General features: G+C 40.7%; 2 protein-coding genes across 2 annotated transcripts in view; both read left to right on the top strand.

The window, feature by feature from the left end:
* The window catches only part of NCKAP5 (NCK associated protein 5), a 388,365-nt gene extending 386,674 nt beyond the window's left edge, over nt 1–1,691 (top strand). The window contains exon 20 of the mRNA XM_067299354.1: nt 56–1,691. Within this exon, the coding sequence (XP_067155455.1) occupies nt 56–337 (282 nt within the window). The 3' untranslated portion in view covers nt 338–1,691. The remainder of the gene's footprint in view (nt 1–55) is intronic.
* Nucleotides 1,692–3,457: 1,766 nt separating this feature from the next.
* LYPD1 (LY6/PLAUR domain containing 1) lies at nt 3,458–19,763 on the top strand. Its single transcript, XM_067298590.1, has 3 exons — nt 3,458–3,610; nt 4,399–4,536; nt 19,513–19,763. The coding sequence occupies exons 1-3, from the start codon at nt 3,559–3,561 to the stop codon at nt 19,746–19,748; spliced, it is 426 nt and encodes a 141-aa protein (XP_067154691.1). The 5' UTR covers nt 3,458–3,558; the 3' UTR covers nt 19,749–19,763.
* The last annotated feature ends 117 nt before the right edge of the window (nt 19,764–19,880 follow it).

Here is a 19,880-nt window from a genome sequence, read left to right as displayed (position 1 = left end):
AGGATAACTTTTTTTGTAAGAAATATGTTTCTAATATTTTCCTCCCTTATTTCAGAAATCGAAGCAAACTGAAGAAACAAAAGAAGATTCTCAGAATAGATTATCTAAAATTTCCCTGGAGTCTCTCAATAAATTTAACAGCAATAACGTACTTTTATTAGAAAAAGAGAAGAACTGTCTGAACAAGGTTGAAGGACAAAGGGAAGAAAATGGCAAGAAAGAAGAGGCTTCCTTAAATAACTCAGATAGGCACGATGTAGACAATTTAGAATCCTTGAGTGATTCTTTATATGATAGCTTCTCCTCTTGTGCCAGCCAAGGCTCTAATGATGTATAAAGACACCTTCCAGTGGGCTGTGAATGGAGCACTTAAAGAGCTGAAAGAAAGTGGGAAGTGAAGGAGGGGGAGAAGAGACAATAGCTGAAAATTCTCACTCTAAATCGTTGTATTCACAGCAGGGTATTCCTGGCTTTTTTTTTTTTTTTTTTTCTTTGTCATGACACAGCAATAAGAAAGGCAAGACTGCATTCATCATGATGCATGAGACTGAAAATTGAACAGAACAAGCTGTTCCACAAAAATGTCTTAATTTTGCACTTTTATGAATATTTGTATAGGTGTAAATATTTTGGAAAAATATATTTGTAGGGATAAACGACAGCAATAAATTTTAAATTGGTGCTATGCTCCTGCAATGGCAGATTACTAACTTAAAGGAATTGATGTCAATATTAACAAGAAAAGTTAGTAGATTAAAAAAAAAAGATTTATAATTGTTCTAGTCTTAAAACTGTATGTAGAAACACTGCGTTACTATAAACCTGAGCCTGCCAAATTGTCTGTAATAAACTTTCTTGGTCTCACTTTTACAAACCGTATTTTATTTTTTTTAGTGCAATTTCATGTATGTTCTCTAGGGGGGTATGCATTTTAGTTATTACAATTTCACAACAGGTGTCTTATTTAAAAAGGTTTCTGACTTTTGGCACAGTGAGAAAATGAACAGGTTAGAAGGCCTGATTCTGCTAGTACATATAAATTTGAATTGACTTCGTAAATCATGTGCATAACTATTTGAAAGATCAGGGTCAAAGTAATTCACTGCTCAAGCAAATGGGAGTCATGTATGAATGAGAACTACACTAACTAGCCTTTAATTCTGACTGCAACGCAGTTTACCTACTCCCACCTCCTCTGTACTCATTTCATATGAATTTCTGAATGTAGCATATGGTGTTATCCTTTTGTAGTCCCCAATTTGGTCTTACTTACTGTAAACCTTAAAAAAATTGAAACTCAACTCATATTTGTGAGATACTTAAAAAGGATGTTGGTGCTAACCAGTACTAGTTCAAACATATCTAGGAGCAGGGGGATTGGTGTGTATTGTTTGTTTTTCTACAAAGACTGTTTATATGTAAGGGAAAGTCTATTTCAAAGGTTCTGTGTATTTTTTCTAGTTGTGAAGTATTTATAACTGCTTTTTGTACAGCAACCTGTAAACTAGATATATTTGGGATATTTCTAGACTCTACAGTTTCTTTAGCACATGCCTGTTAATCTTTGAAATGATATTGTATGACCAGTGTTAATATTTTGTGCAATTTGTTACTTTTTAAAGTAATTTCTGCCGTAAACTTGCATTGTCTTTTTTGACTTAAGAAATTTCCATTGAAACATCTTTCTTAAATAAAACTCCTCTTAAAAAATATATGTTTAAAGAGAGATTTTTTTTTATATGGGACTGGTATTACACATTGCAGTAAATTTTACTGGAACTTTTGAACTTGAGTTATCAACTTAAAAAAATAGTTGATAAAGATGTTTCTGGTAAGTAAGTATTGCCAAACAAGAGCCTGGATAGATTGTGTAGAGGAAGGGTATAAACTATCTGATGCCATATGCATACAAGACCATGAGCAAACTATTTCCCTTTCAAATCAGCTAGTTTCCTCTGCTTCAGAAATAATACACGTGCAGACAAATGAATTCGAGACACGGTCCCGAAAAAGTAATCTACACTTAATTCGGACTCTTTATTTGCAGGCAAGGTATTGAAATAAAGAGAAATACGTGGGTTTCCGAGGCAGGGACGAGTCACCCTCTCAGGCTGGGTTAAAACAGTCTGGAAGCGCCGTCTCACGGAGGACCGGAGCGCTGGCCGCCGCCGCCGCCCGCTTGTCCCGCCTCGCTGACGGGGACGCTGAGCTCCTCACGGCGGCTCCCGCCGCTAACGGCTCCTCCCCGCCTCAGGCCGCCCCGCCCCCCCTTCGCCTAACGGCTCCCGCCGCCTCAGCCCGCCCCGCCCCCTTCGCCTAACGGCTGCCGCCGCCTCAGGCCGCCCCGCCCCGCTGCCGGGGAGGCGTCCCCGCGGGCCGCGCGAGGCCTGCCACAGCGCGGCCGGCTCCGGAACCGCCGCTCGCTCGTACCGCCCCGCGGCCCTGGAGCAGGCGACCGCGGCCCCCCGGCAGCTGTAGGCATCGAGGGGCGGGGGGGGGGCTGACACCCCCCCCCCCCCCCGGCACGCCAAGCCCTGTGCCCGCCTCTGAGGGGACTGGGGGGGGGGGGGGGGGTGTGCCTCGTCTCTCACACACGCACGTATATGCCGCTCGCGCGCAGCACTTAAATCTCTTCGCTCCCATGGTTTTACGCTTTAATTTCCCCTTTTTCTGGAGGGGGCAGTGGGGGAAGAGAGGACGCCGCCTGTCAAGAGGGCGGTCGAGAGTGGCGGGGGGGGGGGGGGGCTGAGGCACTGCCACAGACGGGCGTGTGCGGTGGCCGTCGCCGTGCCCGGCGGTGTGTACACACACACACACAAACACACACACCCCGGAGCGGAGCCGTCTGTGCTATGTGGCACCGGACGTGCCCACTCTCCCCCATCACACACACACGCTCCGCCAGCCCCCTGGGGGGGGGAGGCGGGTGTCGGGCGGGGATGGCGCCGGAGGCCCCCCCGGGGCAGAGCCGCAGAGCCTCGCAGCCCGGCACGGGGCAGCCGGGCAGCCCCCGTCGGGGAGCGGGGGGCGAGCGAGCAGCCGCAGCGGGCTGAGGGGCTCGGGGGCCCCCTCGCCGCGCCGCGCAACGCGGAAGCGCAATGAGCTTGGCGGCGCCTGGAGCGCAGTGCCGGGCTGGGCGCTCGGCCCCCGGGCGTGTGCGTGACGGGGCGGGGGGAGACGGGGCTTTCCCCCTCCGTCTCTAAACTTTCTGCCTTCTTTGAGGCGTGCCGGGGAGGAAAGGTGCGGGCGGCTGGCGGTGGTCCCCCCGCCCCGCTCCGCCGGCATCACATGGTGCTGAGGGAGGAGGGGGAGCCGCCGCCCCCCTCCCCAACCTCTCGCCTCTCGCCCAGTTTCCCTCAGTCTCGGCGCGCAACTCCGGCGCGGCTGGAGCGCGGCGCGGCGCGGAGCTGGGCAGGGCAGGGCAGGGCGCCGCCGCCCGCTCCCGGGGCGCCGCTCTGCGGCGCGGGGAAGCGGCACCAGCGCGCGGCGCCTCCGCTGCCTCCCTCCTGCCGATGCCCCGCCGCGGCTGCACGCCAGCCCGGCGGCGGCTGCGGGAGGATGCGGCTCTTCCTCCTCGCCGCAACTTTCTGCGGATTGTGCCTGGGGCCAGGTAAGAGGCTCCGCGCCGCCGGCCAGCGCGGGGCTGCGGGAGCGCCCGCGGGGCCGCCTCGTCCGCTCGCGGGCGCCGCGCACGCCTCCCTCGGGCGGGGGTCTGGGCAGAGCCGCTGCGGGCTGCTGCCGTCGGGGGGGGCGGCGGGGAGCCGCCGCGCCGCGGAGCCCGGCGGAGGGCTCGGCACGGCCCCGCCGCCGGCGCCGGGCGGCTCCCGGGGACCGCGAAGCGCCTCGTTTGCATGATAAAAGAGGGAGGTGAAGGATGCTCCGCAGCTGTAATTGTGCATGGCAAAATAGTAATTAAATCATTTGTAATTAATTAGTAGCTGAGTAAACCCGTCGGCACAGATAAGAGCGGGAGCGTAGGTATTAGCCGGGGTGCTCTCGCCGAAGCACGGATCGCTCGCAGCCCGCGGCGCCGGGGGCACCCCGCGGCCGGCGGGCGAGGGGCAGCGCTGCCGGTGCCGCTGCCGGTGCCGCTGCCCCGCCGCCTGCTGGCGAGCGCCGTCCCGCCGCGCTCAGCCGAGCGCCGGCACCGCGGGGCCGAGGCGGCCCGGAGCCCCCGCCTGGGTGAGGTGCTCGGAGCACAAGGCATCGCCTCGACTAAGCGGGCTGAGGTAGCCCTCCCCCCCCCCCCCCCCCAAGTGTCACACTTATGCTGAGCTGCTAAATTTTTAGGGTCAGCAAAAATGAGAAGCGGAATGGATAAGCAGCGTTTCTGGCACATGTTGATTCTGCAAGAATATCTTTTTCTTATTATTCTGAGCGAAACTCTGTCTGTTCCAGGCTTTGGTCTGCAAATACAGTGCTACCAGTGTGAAGAGTTCCAGCTAAATAATGACTGCTCTGCGCCAGAGTTCATTGTGAATTGTACAGTCAACGTTCAAGACATGTGTCAGAAAGAAGTCATGGAAAAAAGTTTTGGTAAGATTTTTAATGATTATACTCCTGTTAACTTGTACTGGATAACATTCGTTGCTTTTGGCTATATGTGTTCACAGTCTCCAACTAGGAAGGTATGTCAGTGTAGTCCCACTGAAAGGGACTTTCGATTCAATTTCTCAAACTTCTGAGCAACTTTGCAACCCAATAAGGTTCATCATTTCCCTTTAAAACTGGTAAAAAATGAAGTATCCAAACCAAATGTTAATAAAGCTGTTAATACATAGTCTTATGGGTCTCAGATCTAGTTTCCCAGCACTGGGAAATTAATAACAACAAGTTAGTTTAATCTCATTACAGTTAATTACATGGGCTTTTTCCCCAAGGGATAGAAGAAAAGAGCATTAAATTAGTAATTCCCTCCTTTCTGTTATTTACTCTAGCAATTCACATACTCTACACTTTCCTTCCCTTCAGATGAACCTTTAGTCATCCATACTTTCATCCATAAAAGAAAACATCAAGGGGGAAAGGGCTATAAAGAACATTTTTTTGGAGTTCAGGGTGCACAGTTGGGCTATATTGATTTTCTAAGTCTGAGGGGGCTTTTCCCTTACTGAAATTAATTTTAAGTTAGCATATCTGGAGATCAATGTTTTCAAGAGGAAGCAAGCTGTGATTCTGCTTCTCTCCCCTATTGTCTTTTGAGCTGTGCTATATATTGATTTTTTTTTTTTTTTATTTTTATTCATCATACAATGGAAGGCATTTGAGACTTTGAGAGAATTGTCTTGGGTTTCAGAACACCAGGTTGTTCTGTAACCATCTAAGTGAATAGAAGACTACAACTTTATTAGAGACTTCTGGGCTGCGTGAAGTAACAAGGAAATGGTTGTGTGATTTCTAGTTCATGTAGCTTCCTGCTCTTGCTGCAGATAGCCCTTAAGATGTTCTTAGACATAAAAAGGGTAAGATAGTAACTCAGTGGTATACCTCAGTTTAGATGCGACCTCTATACCAAGTGGTAGACTTAAGGAGCAAAAGGCAGAAGATTTGGACCTCAGGACTGTGATTTAAGGGGAAACTGCTCTCTGTTACAAAGCAACTTGCAACTGAGGGCAATGTTTTAGAACATGGAGTTTGCAGAGGTATAGGACTGTTTATATAAATCAAGCTGTAGTCTGTCCTTCTTCACTCAGTCCTTCATTAGCAGCGATTTCCTTTGTTGGTAGGAAATGTGTGCAGCCATGGGTCTTGAACTGTAACATTTTTTGGGGGGGGGGTTGTGTTAGAAAAGCCATTCATTAGTATTTTCAAGATGTTTATCAATTAGCTAGTTCCACTTGTGCTGATAGTTACAAATCACTATATTGCAAAGCATGGAAAAATCCTAACACTTGTTGTTAGGTACCAATCAACAGTAGCTGAACTGCGGGCACTTTGCCTCCCTGTGCATGGTGTTACCTAGGCTGATGATGCTTCTTCTGTACAATATTTAGAAGCTCTCCAGTGTAGAGAAAGAAATACGTGTTTAAGGGAAGATTAGTTTCCTTTGAGATATATATTATTTGAGTATTTTATTTCAAGTTTACTCAGAGAAGGTAGAGGTGATGTGAGATAGTTATGGCTTGTAAGGTACTTTGAAATTCTGAGTGCTTCTAAATGAATGTTTGAAGGCAAGTGTAAGGGCTTTGCCACCAGCACACCAAACCTTCTACAGTAATTTTAATAGGTTTGAATGGATGATGCGGCTGTTTGAAGCGCTATCCTCAAACTGGTATATAGACAAATGTAAATATTTCTGTTTTTAAAAAAAAAGTCAATTGTTCTCACTTTAGTCTTAACGCTTTTTTTTTTTTTAAACCTCTTCCCTGATGCCATCACATTTTTATTTCAATACAACTCAAACTGCATCAGCCTTCCAGCAACATATCTGTAGTCTTCCCTTCAGGTGATTGTTAGAGTGTTTTCAGTCAATTAAACTACTCATAGATCAAAGAAGTGCAAGTCTTCTGGATAAGTACATATGAACATGTGCACATACACACCTGTGAATATATTAAGAAACAGCATAGATGCATACCATGGGTTTAGTCAGTCAGGCATGTTTTCTCAGACTAGCAAACAAGACTGCAGACTGGCCAATGTGACCATGACGCATTGAAAATTCTAATTGGAGCCATTCTAATAGATTTGAGACATACAGGGCTCTGTAACTTGTGCTTACTCCTATGAAGAACTTGATTTGCAATATAGTAAATAAGTTAAAAGCTCCTGCTTTTAAAAGAAATTTTCTATCTCTTTTTTTTTGATGTGCAACTTTTGTATTGGCTCTGGGCTGATACTCGGATTTTTCCCTTTAGGAGATAACTATCTTGCTGTGCCTAGCAGGTACTACTGTTCTATTTTATTTAATTTAATTCTGTAAATGCAGTTCTTATTCATTTTAAGCTGAGAGATTGCAAATTCCAGCTAGAGAATAAATTTAAATTTTCAACTTAACTATTTCAAATTGAGTGAAATTTACATTGCAAACTTAGTTTCTCTCCTACCCTCAGTCAATTCTAGAGAGGATTGGTTGTAAAACAGACGATTCAGTTCATCATCCTTTATTGTTTTTTTCCTAATTGATATTTAAATGTGTGCAATATAAATGCCTTACTCTCACAAATTTTATTTAATAATTCATTCTGCTTCTACCAGTACATTTCATAACTTGGTTCTTTTGGTTGTTGCTTATCGCTGAAAGCTGAAGTGTTTCAAATATTGATTTTAATTTATAACAGACTTGAGTTTGAATTTTTAACCCAGAATATGAAAGATGTGAATTTGCATTTATTTGACAGTAGAATCTCATAATTAGAGGTTTTTCCTCTTGACTAGGTACAGTCAAAGGAATATAATTTAATTTTTATAGACTAACCCATTTTTGCCCTTAATAAAATATAGCTGTGTCAGTGAGCAAAATGTTACAAGTTCTCCTAAACCTTATTTAAAAGTTAAATGCAGTATATTGAGATAAAGTTCATGATCTGAATCAGTAACCTCATTGATCTAGTCTCCAGTCCTTTGCAATATACATTAATCTATTTGTCTGTTTTGCAATCAAGGGGGTCACTGATTTACATTCTGTGGTGTGCCTACAGTATAGAAACCAGTGTATAGCCAGTGACTCTTCTTTCTTATCTGTTTGTTAGTGTTGATTTGGTTGTACAATGACAGCTCTAAATTCAGCTTCATTTCTATATTAAATTTTCTATAAATGGTTCAGCGGAGAACTATATGCAACTCTTTTCATTTATGTTGTAAATAGTTCCTTATGCCTGACCATAGCTAAGCAAACCACTTCTTTTCAGTTACTATAGAATTAGGATTAGTGTTTCAAACATCAGTACGTTGTCTCAGAACATTATCACAGTTTATGGAGAGGCAGTCTTAGGAAATACATTTCAGCTTCAGGTGAGAAATTCCAGCAGAGTAGAAATGTTACTAACCCAAGTTAGAAGGCAACTGTTACAGTGACAATCCGTGACGTGAGTAGCCAAGAATGCAGGTATTAGTCATTAATATTTTGAATTAGATCAGCAGGCATGTTATCCCAGCTGTTTGTAATACCAGATAGAAACTAGCTCCATTGCACAACTTAAAAGAAAATGAACTGAGAAATGAGAAGTACTTAGGCATGTATCTGGCTAAGTGATTATGTGGAACTAGTACAATTCTGCCTCCCCTGCACACATGCACTTTGTTATGGCAATTTATATTTCAGTTGCACTTTGGGGATCTACCAGTACACAGATTTGGAGACTTTCTCAGGTCAATGACAAAATATTCCTTTTCTCACTTTAAGTAGAACTTAAAAATTTTGCTAGACTAAGTTTTATGCAGTTATATTAACATTCTGTACCAGTGGGAGAGACAGAAGGACAGCATTTTGCCTGCGATGCAACATCTTACAATGTAATTTGTTAGTTTAATCTTTAAAAAACATCAGTGCTTTCTTCCTTTATAGGGAAGAATGGATAGCATGGCAAGTGGCACTGAAGACTGCACCAAATAATTTTAGTCCCATAGAAACTAACACAAGTGATGCGCTTTTAGTTCATGCTACAGCTAAATAATCAGGTCTTTGAAAACTGTTTGTGTAAATGAAATATTTGATGAAGGACCAGAACTCTTACTTATAAGAATGCCTCTTGAAAATACTTTGCTGAAATACAAATGGCAGATTCCCTTGTCCCACTTGCCCCTCTCCTTCCCCTCTGGGAACTTTCCGTTCTGAAACTTCAGCGCTGCTGCTTTTTAGAGTGAAGGTAGGAACAAAAAAATCCCACTGTGTATTGGGATCAGATGAAACATCTGGATGATACATATATGAATATATAATGTATACATGGCTTTAAATGTATATATACATATATATATATATATATATCATAGAAAACATACTGATAATGAAGTCTACTTTTACTGAGGACAAGAGCAACCTAAGCCTTAAGGCTGATCTAAAACTCACTGAAGGCAAAATGAAACTTGCAGTATGAACAGCTCCCAAAGGTATCAAACATGAAGGGTGAGAGAATCAAAGCAGAAAGTTAGCAAAATGCAAAGTTCAGAGACCTCACTGTAAGTAAACATGTCCATGTAAACATTTTAAACAGTACATTTCATTCTCTGGTTATCTCCCTCTAATGTAGTTGTGAACTTACTTTCACAAAGTATTTTCATCTTTGTGGGGGAAAAAAAGTTTCCATGATAGCAAGATTGATATTTTAAAATGTCTTTCTATATAAAACTAAGATTGTTTATGAAATTTCCTTTGCAATTGAATTGGAAAACAATCTTATTACTTCTATTAATTTGCAATAAGAAACTTCTCTTATTTGTTTGGTTTACAGTGGCCTTTCTCATGTATTCACATTGTATAAAATCCTGCAATGTAATTAAAGCAATTATTGTAATTGTACACTTAAAAGCAGTGCATAGGAACATCAGGAACAGGATGATTCTCTCTATGGTGAATTTTAATAGTTCTTTTTTGCCTTTATTTTAAGAATCTTTTCAGTACTGATTTCCTAGTTATTTGTTTTATCAGGCAGAGGAAAGCAGCATCTAAGCTGTGCCATGATTTGCTCTATATAAAATTCATTACCTCTGATTTTTGAAGCTCAAGTTGCTTCATATGACTGTTAAGGATTACAGGAGCACATATTCTTCTCCGTTTACATGTATAGCCTCCATTAGTACTAATACTAATTGCACACTAGCGTCAAGGGGAAATTATACTCTGGTGTACATTTCTTGACAAAATGATTAAAACAGCAAACAAAGTTTAATGTCTTTAGAATTACTGTAGGCATTAAAGTTTTATAGGTGGTAGCTGTATCCTCAGTATCCATTTAGAAGCAGTAAGAAGCATCCACCAAGCCTGCTGTGGATTTTTTTTTTTCCTTGATACTGTCTCTTTTGGTCAAAGCCTATTAAAATTTGGGGGGTTTTTTGTTTGTTTTTGTTTGTTTGTTTTTAATCGAAGTAGAGCATAACACAATATACTTACTGCCAATTAAAAAAAAGCACTTGACATGTGACAGTGGTTACAAATAGCATTATATTTTGCACTGTCAGGTGCCAATGAAATGAAGACATAATAACCAATACTCAAAACAGGCAGTTCACTTTTGATGCTAGTGTGAGTAAAAGACTTATGATATATGTCATTAATTTTCACTGTATGCTGAAAACTTGAAGCTGTGGATATATTACCATTTAGAAACTCTTTTCAGATGCCAAGCTGTAGACCGTATTTTCTTACTAATAAATTGCTTGCAAACTTTGCATTGCTCACAAAACTTCCAAACAAACAGGGGATGAACTGAATTAAATGCATTAGCTAAGGTGAAATTATGGACAGTATGTAATAGATTGCTGTTCTGAGCACCTTTAAATACAGAAAAGCAACAGTGGCGTTAACGGTTGACTTCATGCAGTTTATGACTTGAAAGTCATGACGAAGATCTAAATGCAGAAGTGATGAAGGGCTGTATTATTTTAAGGAAGTTGGGATATCTGGTCCGGTGAATTTCATTTCTCACAGGACATGGGCAATAGCTTTTTATGTTTTTCCATTTCTTGGACTTGTATGAAAGGTATACAAATGTCTCTTGCAGGGACAGTGCCCGCAGCTAGTTGTGTCTTAAACCTCCTTTAAGACTGTCTATATTGTCCTGTGTGTGAAACAAATGAATCTGCATTTCCAAGGACTGTTCTCTGTGACCTGACCGTATCTTGCCTTAGCTCCTAGAGACATTATCCAAACATTAGCAAGTATATTTTAATTCAATCAAAATTGTTTTCATCTCAGTTTTCCTTTTCTAGTCTGGATATTTGTTGGAAAACTTGAGATAAATTCTTTCGCCAAATTACCAATGATTCTTTCAACATGAAGAAAGTGTAATATCAACTTCAGAACAGGATTACTTGTTTTTTTTATCAGGCTATAAAACGGTAAGCATAAAAATAGGTTAAGATTTTAAATGACAAATATTATAAAAGCTGGATGGGCTTCAAAGATACTGGCACGCAGGCTTAAACATGTGAGCCATTCCACTGAACCTGGTAAGAATATTAATTAGTAGGCTGCAACAAGACTATCGTATGTAAAATTATTTATGAGACTTACTACAAGGGTATGGCATTTTATCACTTGTAAAGGCATAGGGACTGTGGCTTCCCAGTTCACTTCAGTAGATATGATTATGCCAAGAAAAACACTAATACCTGATCCTGAATGTTAAGTCTAAGTTCACCTCTCTTACTAGAAAATAAAGTGTATTTTGATCTTGATATCCAAGGCATTTACCTACCTTTGTAACAGGAAAGCACAGATGAAGGAACACTGTGAACCAGCTTTGCTTGAAAGGATGTATGTTTTCCTGATTGGCTGCCGGTCCACATTAGTGAGCAGAGAAATGGGTAAGGATAGTAGAAAATAAGAGAATTAGACATGCAGGTGAAAGTTGTTTGACTTTTAGTTTGTAGCCTTTTGTGTCCTCAAAGAAAATTGTCTGATAATACCAGCATTAGCAGCTGTACTTAATTTTCTTAATCTATGCATTTTTAAGCAGTTTAGTGCTCTGCTTGTGTTTTGTGATGCTGCAAGCAGTAACGTAGACTTCCTTGTGCTGTTCACATTATTAACAATACAGTTTTCCTTCTGATTTCCAGTACGAGAATTAGAAGGTATGACTTGATGTCTCATTCTTCAACATTATGAAGAGATATCACAGTAATCCAAACCCTTGTCATCAACAACAGGGTGCTGTACACCCTATTGTACAGCAATTGTCCAGTTTTCTAACACAATTTAATTTCTGCAAGATGTCATGGCAGTTAGGGTCAGAAGGAGAATGCTGAAGCCAGTCTTGCATTGTCAAAAGTCGTCTATTAGCTTCTGCAAAAATGCAGTTTTTAAAAAGTGACAAATATATGGAGGAGTTGTGATCATACTGAGTAGATTTTCATAGAGATTTATGAAGAAAATATGCTAATATGACAAGGTAGTTTTGTTTTGTTTTTTTCCCCAGAATTATATACTCCATTAGAGCCTAATTGCATGGATATGCTTTCATCTCGGCTACTGAATGCATCAAAGGGAGGAGATAGGGATGAAATAGCTGCGGTCCTAAAACACAGGATTCAAAATCAGGAAGTTTGTGATCTAGCTTAGCAATAGATTTCAGGTAACTTAATTTGTGCGCCTCAGTTTCTATGTAGAAAACACTGTTCATTGTTGCTTATTTGTTGCTTATTTATTGTTGCTGTTTAGAAAGCAATTAGTAAATTTTATGAGAATTTCTATCAATGTACAAATTATTTAAATGACTGAGATCCAGAGATAATGTTGAAGAAATAAGTATGGGAAGAATTTGTGTAAAATGAAACATAGAGGACATAGTTGGATGCGGTTACACTTTACACTGGCTTAAGTTTGTTTGTTTGTTTTTAAACAGTGCATTTACAATCTTACATCAAAGGATCTGTGTTGAGAAAGCCTAATTTATATTTTAAACCAATATAAACAAGATCTGACTTAGACATGGCCATTTCTGGAAGCATCGTGTAAGAGAAATCATTCCTTTTCAACATTCAATCACTTTCTAAGATATTTAGGACCTTACTGGATAAAATGTTTATAATCACTTTTTTCCAGAAGACAGAGGGCAAATCGCAGTAGGACTTGTTGCATACTGTCACTGCATAATGATGTATGTAAACAGGTACTAGCTAAGGAATAGACCATTATCATAGCCAACCTACTAAAGGCATAAAAAGATGTGTTGCAGAAGTCCACCTAGTTGGTCAAAGCCATACTAGAACCTAATAAGAAAACTAAAAACCAGAACTGATAAGCCTGTTCATGTGTGGCTTGCAGCCCGATTTTTAATGTTATTGATATAGTAAAATCTGAACATAATCACATTGTATATTTTATATACCTCAGAAAAGGATATTAAATGTTTAGCTAGTGTTCTGGCCTTGGAATAAGTTCTCATTTTGTATTTCAGCAGACATCACAAAAAGGGTTTTTATAACTCCTAATGGGTACTGTATTTCACTCAAGCAGAGGGTTAGCAAGTGACACAGTTTAGGACAAGAAATAAAGAATGACATATTATCGAAACCACAAAGAAAATATGGATAGACAGACAAGCCGTCAAGTCTAAGCACATCAAAAAGGAAAACTGACAGACTTACGAAGACTTGAAAATTGAAGAGTTCAGTGAAACAAGATAAATGGAACTATTCCGGGTACTGTAACAAAGGTGAAGTATCACTTCATACACATGGCACTCAGTCTTGTTTTTATGAACAACATTAAAATAACATCCAAAACAAGCAACATACAAATCATGAAAGCATACTAAAGCTAGGACAACTATTACATGTTTCACATGGTTGTGTGTTCCACATTGTGAATTGCAACAGATGCATAGCAGATTTTCTGAGGAAATATAAGCAGGGAGGAAGGGGATGGAAAAGCCACAAATGGACCAAGAACTGAATCCACAGAAACTTAGGCTCTGGGCCATTGTCTCACCTGTAGGCACCTTCCGGAATTCCCTGCAAGGTATTTGTAGATCTAGCACAATAAGCCACATAGGGGGATATTCAGCAAAATAAAACTTTTTGTGAATTGTGCTTTCACCTTTCATCCTATGTGGTCTAAAACTCACCTGTTGGCGAGTTTTCTTCCTTTTGTTTGGAGGAGATGGGCAAGAAGTGTTTGTGTAGCAAAGAATAAATCACCAGAGTATGGCCAGATCTAGGAGCTGTTATTGCTTCTGTCTGAGAAGCCCAGAAGAACCTGCACAATAGCAGCAACTGCAGCAGCTTGTCCTACAGCTCAGGCCTCCAAAACAGGGCTCTTTCCCAAGAGCATGGCCTTGGGTCACATTCAATTAAGTTATGAAAATATGTCCCGGTCTTTGCTCACTGGAATTCCCTAAGTGACAGTGATTTGTGGGCAGTACAGTGTCCTTTTTTGAACAGAAATGGTCATCTGTAGCAGAAGATAAGAAGTAACACATAACAGACGTGGAAGATGATACACATTGAACTGTCTAATGCTCTCATTGAATAAGCACCAAATCTAACAGACTTTAATGCAGAAATTCTGACAAAATTGACAACTGTAATCCTCCAAACTTGCATTGATCTGCCAGCTAACTTTCTTACTTTAAAATATAAAAGTTTGCTACAAGCCTAAAGCTATGCCTCTGTACATATCCACAGCTTGTGTTCCAGTCTTGACAAGGCTGTTTTGTGACTGCTCAAGGATGCCTGGTTTCTGGACCCTAGTTAGACACGAGACTTTCTTCTAATGCTCCTGAAAGGTTTGATGCAATAAGCATACTCAGAGTACATGCCGAAGACTTTACAAAAGCAGTTATTTGTGGAATGAATTACAAAAAGCAAATCTGATTCAATGTATATCTGCAAAATTGGAAATGTATGAAATATCTTAGCAAATGCTTATTTATTTACTTTATTTAAATGGAGGTATCAGCCATATAACCCACTAGACAGAGCATTTGGCCTGAAAGTTAGTGTTGGGCTAAGCTGCATCCTCCTCTTGAGAGGAGTCAAACTTATAGCTAAGAGTTTTGCAGCCATGAGGCCACAGACTATTTTAGGGTGAGACAGAGAGCTGCAGTCTCCTGTTGAGGTGTACCATTGCAGAAAACAGTTCAAGAATAATTGGGTCATAAAGTGAACCCAGAAGACCATCTACTCTGGTAATCAGATCATTGACTTAGGAGCTGGTATCTTAGTTGCCTATTTCAGCTTCAAATACTCTTCGTGTATTTTACTAAAGGAGTCTTGAGAGTACAGGTGTGAACTAAAGTTACTCATTCTTAGCATTACAGTTGGCTCTTAATTTGGAGAATCATGCTTACACTTGATCTTTCTTCTCTACCTGCTATAACCAGAAGAATTTGAGGTGCTTAATAGGGCCCTTTTCAAGCAGTAGGAAAAACAGGCTGGATCTGCTAGTGCTTTCTGTATACACACAGTGTAAGAAGTATCTGTGATGTCACCTTTTTTTTTTTTTTTTTTTTGGTTGTTCTAGTAACAAGCTGTTACTCAATGCGTGGAGAACATGTACTGGGCTCTGCAGACAGGGTAGATGGAAGAAGTCTTAGGTTGTGGGTTTGAATAAATTATGGCATAAATTGTTCATTACTGTCAAGACTGAATGCATCTGCATGTGGCTAAAACTGAGTGCCAGGGTTTAGATGCACAGGAGCAGACAGTGGCTAAGCCACAAGAAATTTGGCATTTGGCAGTTCTGGGTTCTGTGTGTGGAATGGCTCTAGGCAACTTTTTTTTTTTTTTTTTAATAGAAAAGCCTTAAGATTTCTATCTTCAGCATTTCATTGTATGGAATGAGGCAGAAGTCTTGCAGAAATAGTAGTCTGTAGGCCTTGATGCTGTCTAACTGTATCATCACATATGTGGCAGAGAGGTGTAAGGATGGCCAAGTTGCTCAGTCCAGGAGTAAATTTTCAATGCTTGCTTTCAATGCTTTAAGCCCAAAGCTTTTTTAATAATGTACTTATGCTAGGTACATGGGGAAGAAGAAGGGGTGAGATACTACTGTATTTTCACACAGATGCCCTACCTTTGTCTAATCCTCTTTCTTTTTAAAAGTACTAGTATTTGAACTACATCCTCAGCCAACCCCACAAATCTGGGGTCAAAATGAAGAAAAAGCAATTGGTAGAAAGGACTTCGTAGTAAAACTTCTTTACAGTACCTACACATAGGCATAACCCACAGTCCTGTCAGGGCTCTGCTGAATCAGTGAAAAAGGCTAAATTATTTATTCGGTACTCATCCATCAAGAGATTGGGCAGTAAAAATGCTAGCTGAGCACTGTTGAGGGTAGGGAGGTGGGACTAGTTCTGTCCCAATAAAATCATGGTGTAAAGTGTACAGTCTCCTTACCTAGCAAGCAGCTTGGAACAAACTGAGGCAGAAGAAAAGCTTCCGAGAAAGTCTGGCAACTATATTTCTAGGTGATGCATTAATGAATACATCAAGTTGATTGCACAAGCAAGAACATCCAGTAATTAGCAGTTACATCTATGGTATGTGCCTTATGAGACAGATAACCACTTTGAAGCATTGCCTGCAGTTCGGTCTGCTAGTGGCAAATAGTTGAGGAAGATCTCAGAAATAATTTCAGAACTGGCTCAGCAGTACAATAAACCACTTCCCTCTCTATCACTTAAGCAAGGAGTCTGAGGAAAGACATCCTTGAGACATACAAGAAATTAATCTTCTAGAGATAGAAAATCCAGAAGGGATGCCGCTGCCTAGTCCCCCAGCTGAACTCAGCAAGTGAACTGCAGTAAGTAGGGTATATTAACCTGTTTATTGGAGCAAGGTGAGTACTGCCCCTAGCATCAAATCACGGACGTCACTTGTATTAATTTCCTGCCACAATTATACTAGAATCCCAGGATGGTGGGAAGAAGGTTTGAGTGTTCTCCTGACTATTTAATTCATACTGTTTGGAGTGTCATGCCTTTTTGACACTCACAGTAAAAACAGGTGAAATAATGGCTGATATGTTTTAAAAATAAATAAGATGCTCCTCTGGTGATAACATTCTTTTTTTTCCATTAATCTTCTGTGCCTTTCTTCATTATATCTTGCCACAAGGAAATGGCAGAGTTATAGAAAAAAAGCACAGCCTTTTTATCCTGATCAAATGTAGTTCATACGTGATGGTTCTTATAATCTTTGAAACGTAATTAGTGTATAATAGCAGCTGATTTGCAAGCTCAAAAGGATCCATCAGTACTTAAAGAAAAAAAGCCCCTTGGATGTGGTGAGCATGTCTTTAGCCAAGTAGCTATGACAAACCTGATAAAAATACTGACTTTTTTTTTTTTTTTAATAATGTGAAGAATCTTATTACAATTCAGATTACTGCAGCTGGGAATGGGAAAATCATTTGAGAGTGGAATTTCCTATTGGAAGAAATATTTACAGAAAAGCCACAGGAGAAGCATCACAATGGGATTTTATTACTTGTCAGATTATTCTTTCTATTTAGGCATGAACATGGTCCATCTGTGCATGAAACTACAATGCTGAAGTTATAAAATTCCAGCCAGTAAAGGAATATTGCATTTTGATTTCTAAAGGAGCTCAGGATTATTCTGTGGAATCCATCCTGGAGAGCAAAAAGCTGTTAGGCTGCAGGACTGCTTTTTCCTAAGAGTGGTCTAGAGTTCTTTGGTTAAAAGTGTGCCTCAGAGGGCATTATCTAATTGTTCACAGCACTACAAACAATTCCAGTCTCTTATTCTAAAGGAGTACTACGAAGTATGTGATATCTCAGGAACCTAAACTAATGAATCACTTATTAGTACAAATTGTGAGCAGGAGCTTGCAAGAATCCTATTAAGAAGAAATTTTAGAAAGTAAGTAATCTATAATCTAGCAATGTCAAAAGCATTTCAGAGGCTTGGTGATTGAGGGGAAAATCCAGATTCACCGCTGTTCGTATGGAAGACTGAGGAAGGGCTGAGCTAGGTATACATGCAGGGAAGGACCCTGTACGATGAGGAGGTGTGCTGGATTAGAGATGGAAAAACAATCACTGCGCTTAGTTTCATGGAATACAAGAGTAAGGGAAGGCGAAAAGCTAATCCTAGCCATGGGAAGGGTCACGTTTGCTTCTGCCCTTGGAAGACTGGAGGGGAAACATGGACAAAGGACTAGATCTTTGTGGGAAACAGAAGCTGGGATTTCAGTGTCATAAACCTTTCAGTGGCAACATGGTTGAGGTCCCTTGACGGCAGTGGTTTGTCAAGAGAGACAGCACGCTGCTCTTTTTGTGAACTAGATTGTGCCTCTTGATCTGCGTGCCTTTGCTGTTAAGGTTAGAGCAGTCCGTAGCTCCTCCTGCTCCTTGAGAAGAGACTCTGCCTGCTGTGTTGATTGATTGAAGCTCACTGGAGTCAGAGGAAGATTTAACACTGACTTTAGGGATTCCTTTCATAAGTTTTAACTAGACAAATAGTTGTTTTAAAATACATTTCAGAGTTCAGGTTTGGGAGGAGGGAGAACACAAAACAAGGAAGCCCCTGCATTGCTGGTATGGCAGAAATGTTGTGACAGTATAAAAGAATTGCTTTAATTAAGATCATCTGAAGCCAGGAAACCCTTCTTTGAGTGTAACCCAAATAAACAGTGCTCTGCTGCTGTACACGACCATTAGTAGCACAGCGGCAGTTGCCGCTGCAGAAATATCTACTAGACTCTGTAGGTGCTATAATGCTTACTTCCTAAGTCCCTGGGGATTTAACAAATATATGCGTGTACTATAAGTTCAGTACTTACAGGTCATATTCCTACCTCATTCCCTCCAAAAAAGTCTTTATAACTGTGTATTTAAAAACTTGGTGGAACTATGCTTCAGGATATAGAGGCATTATTCTTCATGGGAATCCTGCTGCTGTGTCCTTTAGAAGGAAAATCACTATTGCTCTAGAACACAGATTCTCAAAAGTTTTGTTATTATCTGTAGAAATATTTATCTCTTTGTGCCCCCCCCCCCATGTATGTATGTATTATGTACTGTTTTCCAACACCCAATTTCTAGTGTATCACTTTCAGGAAAATTTTAGAGTAATGAGAGGTGGAACTGCTACAGCTAGTTCCCACTGGGAAGGAGGAAAATACAACTGTATTTGACAGCCTTTATGAAACATTTTAAAATAACAGCTGCATGCATGGGAAAGTACTTAGTTTCTTCAGATGAAAACCATTTGAGAAATTAGATTTTTAAAGGGATACTTTCAACTTAAAGAAGTTGTTTCTGTCCAGATGGAAATTTTTGTTATTGAGGGTATTTTTTTTTTTTGAACTCCAAAGATAGCAAGAACTGACATTTCCTGGAAAAGTGTTATTCCTTCAAGTTTTGTTTTGTTTGTTTTGTTTTAAGTTTTGCTGACAGTCATTCTCCTTTTACTCTTGGTTACTTGTCTCTGTGGCAAAGGAGCAAGAAAAGGAAATAAAAAACCCTCAAAATATAAATTAACAGCATAAAAAACTAATTATGTAGACATACCTTAAGACAACTCAGACATGTTCCGCAACAGAAACCAAACTCATTTTCAAACTAATTCCATTTTAGTTTTAGCTATTTAAACAGGTTATTCCAAAAGATAAAACTTTCTGGTTATAAAATACATGGTGTGATATAAGTTGTGTGAATCAAGTTTATAATTTGTTCTAGTTGCAGTCAGACTAAAAAAAGAAAAATCTAAAACAGAGTGATCTTTTAGTCATATTGTAACTAAGGTGTATGGCTAAATTACCAGGATTGCTATGAAGATATAAACTGGTTTTCTAAAATACCCAGTAGTTTTCAAATGTGAATCCTATTGTAAAGAAAAACACATTTATATCAAGCTAATTAACCTTTGTTCTGTGTCACAGGAATCATGTATCGCAAATCCTGCGCATCTTCAGCAGCGTGTCTGATAGCGTCTGCTGGATACCAGTCTTTTTGTTCTCCAGGGAAAGTGAACTCTGTTTGCATCAGCTGCTGCAACACTCCACTCTGCAACGGGCCCCGGCCTAAGAAGAGAGGGAATTCTGGCGTGGCGCCTCGGGCACGCGTGATAACCACCATTCTGCTCCTTAAATTGGCTCTTTTGTCTTTGTATTGCTAAACTTTGAGCAAAGTTTTTGCTCTGACAGAGGTTGTTCTGTCTCCTCCTTTCTTCAAAGACACTGCAGTTATTTTCTATTTGCTTCCAAATCCCTATCAAAAGAGAGGGAAGTTCAGTGGTTTTGGGAAGAGA

The sequence above is a fragment of the Apteryx mantelli genome, chromosome 6 (genome assembly GCF_036417845.1).
Source record: "Apteryx mantelli isolate bAptMan1 chromosome 6, bAptMan1.hap1, whole genome shotgun sequence".
Classification (NCBI taxonomy): Eukaryota; Metazoa; Chordata; class Aves; order Apterygiformes; family Apterygidae; genus Apteryx; species Apteryx mantelli.
This window is presented reverse-complemented; position numbering and strand designations above follow the sequence as displayed.

Bases quoted from the DNA above. Each gene is read 5' to 3' on its own strand.
- LYPD1 (XM_067298590.1), top strand. From the start codon at position 3,559: ATGCGGCTCTTCCTCCTCGCCGCAACTTTCTGCGGATTGTGCCTGGGG. The intron at 3,611-4,398 runs GTAAGAGGCTCC...TGTCTGTTCCAG, and splicing joins CGGATTGTGCCTGGGGCCAG to GCTTTGGTCTGCAAATACAG. The intron at 4,537-19,512 runs GTAAGATTTTTA...TCTGTGTCACAG, and splicing joins AGTCATGGAAAAAAGTTTTG to GAATCATGTATCGCAAATCC.